The sequence below is a fragment of the Austrofundulus limnaeus genome, unplaced genomic scaffold, assembly GCF_001266775.1.
Source record: "Austrofundulus limnaeus strain Quisiro unplaced genomic scaffold, Austrofundulus_limnaeus-1.0 Scaffold173, whole genome shotgun sequence".
NCBI classification, from domain to species: domain Eukaryota; kingdom Metazoa; phylum Chordata; class Actinopteri; order Cyprinodontiformes; family Rivulidae; genus Austrofundulus; species Austrofundulus limnaeus.
In genome coordinates, this window is record NW_013952575.1 from 40,248 (window position 1) to 42,415 (window position 2,168).

The following is a 2,168-nucleotide window of genomic DNA, read 5'->3' on the forward strand; positions in this document are numbered from 1 at the left end:
TGCCAGCTTTCACTTTCAGTCCTGCAGGATTTCCCAACAACCTCTAAATTTGAACATGTCTAAAAGGAAACAGTGCGGTGTGTTATTAGTATTAATGTGGCAATTTCTATAAAAAAGTTATTAAAAAAACCATCAGTTTCCTATTGTTGCATTCTATTTTCAACTCTCATTTTTTATTTCCAACAAGGCAAATATTGGTTGTTTCAGTTGTTGTCAGTATAACGTCATGATAACAGTATTTCTGACTGTACAAATGTTACAGTAGCACAGAGGATAAACAGGTGTTGCTTCAGGATTTAACAGAGACGAGCAGCGTGCAGACCACTCTGACTCAGGGTCCAACCTCTGACCCTGAAGCGTCATTACGTGCAGAACTTAACGNATATATATATATATATATATATATATGTGTGTGTGTAGTATGTATTTGTTTAAAATCTATGTCCTGACAGTAGGTAATCTTGAAAAAAATGCACCTTCTCTGCAACTGTGCTAATGATGGAGAAACAACCTAATTTTACAGGAAAACTGCCAATTTCTGAGAGTTCTGAATGTTGTATGGCTTTTTGTCCACTCTCATATACTGCTCACTAGGCTGCATATTCATGGCAGGCTCTGCTTGTGGGGGAGAAGCTGTAGAGCCACAGACAGCAAGGGGGAGGGACCTGTAAGGAGTGCTTTTTCAAATTTTCAGGCTTAAGTCCACTGTTTTCTCAGAACTCCTTACTGCAGCTGTAAGGGGTGATGGTGGGTCTCAGTGCCAGGCCAACTSAGAATTCCTGCTCCATTTCACTGCAAAAACAAACAAATAAATAAAAATAATTGAAGCTTCTGTGTTGGACATTAAAACAATTCACTGTATTGTTTTTCTTTTTTTTTTTTGTTCCATCATATCAATGGACCTCCTTTAATGACCTGCCTAGAGCTACGAGTAGCAAATGATACAAATAAAGTATTTTTCCCTTGCAGGCATTGAAATGGAGATTGTAAACAGTTGTGAGCAGAACAACGGGGGGTGCTCTCATCACTGTGAGCACACCACCAGCGGACCCCTCTGTTCCTGTAACCATGGTTTTCAGCTGGCCCAAGACAGGACGACCTGCGTAGGTAGGAACTTTTGTCTATAACTCATTTGTGTCTGCCCCCCGCGCTATTCCTTCAGTTTCTATAGTTTYCACTCTTTGCTTGTTCTGTCTTCAGACAGTGATGAATGTTTCACAGCGGAGTCCTGCTGCAGCCACTTCTGTAGAAACTACCCGGGTGGCTACGAGTGCAGCTGCAGAGCCGGCCACAGACTCAACCCAGATGGCTGCGGCTGCGACGGTGAATGTGCTGGATTGTTAGCAGATTATCTAGTCTGGTGTTTTTTAGTCTTTTGTGGAACAGCTGTGTGGTAAATGAGATCCCAAATACACACTTGCTATCTTATTGCTCAGCAGTTAGGCCTTTGAAGGCCACTTGTACACAGAAAATGGAAAGCAGGTTTATATATTTTTTTCAGTTTAGTGTAAATATCCCATGACTGAAGATGGTAAATCAAATGCAGTTAATCAGGGAAAGTGAAGTATTTAAAAAATACATGAAAGTGTGCTGCAGCATATGCTGCTGAATACACAATTTAATTTTTTGAACCAGTTTGACAATATTTATGTGCTTGTTATGGACCCGAGGTCTAGGATACCCAGGACGCACAACATATAAAGTCCGGACACAAATGTGTTTAAGAAAGAACACAAGTTTAATGGTTTGAACAAAGGAAATAACTGGGAGCCCCACTCAAAAACAAACAAAAAGAGGGAGGAAACCCGAACCAACCAGCAGTTGATCGTTGGATCCATGCAACTTCCTCTTGCCCTCTGGTCCAGGGTCTCACCCTACAACCAAAAACCGGAAAAGGGGCTGGTAACTCCCAGACCAAAAACCAGGTGTCTACAAGGACCAAAACGGAGCGGCGGCGAGGCTGGAGTGCAGGACCAACAAGCAGACTTCTTCCCTCAGGCCGCTCGCTCACTGTCAGGTGGAGCTCATTTCCTTAAATCACCCTGTCGGGGCGGCTGTGGCGGAGTGGTTAGGTGAGTCGTCCTGGAACCAGATGGTTGCTGGTTCGATCCCCCGTCCAGCCGTCTCAGTCGTTGTGTCCTTGGGCACTTCACCCACCTTGCCTACTG

At 43.5% G+C, this 2,168-nt stretch overlaps 1 protein-coding gene across 1 annotated transcript in view; it reads left to right on the forward strand.

Moving 5' to 3' along the window:
* Window positions 1-969: 969 nt before the first annotated feature.
* Window positions 970-2,168, forward strand: part of LOC106523986 (multiple epidermal growth factor-like domains protein 6) — a gene marked incomplete at its 5' end in the record, with an annotated part of 34,040 nt that continues 32,841 nt past the window's right edge. Inside the window, 2 exon segments of the mRNA XM_014017589.1 lie at window positions 970-1,107; window positions 1,201-1,323. Of these exon segments, the coding sequence (XP_013873043.1) occupies window positions 970-1,107; window positions 1,201-1,323 (261 nt within the window).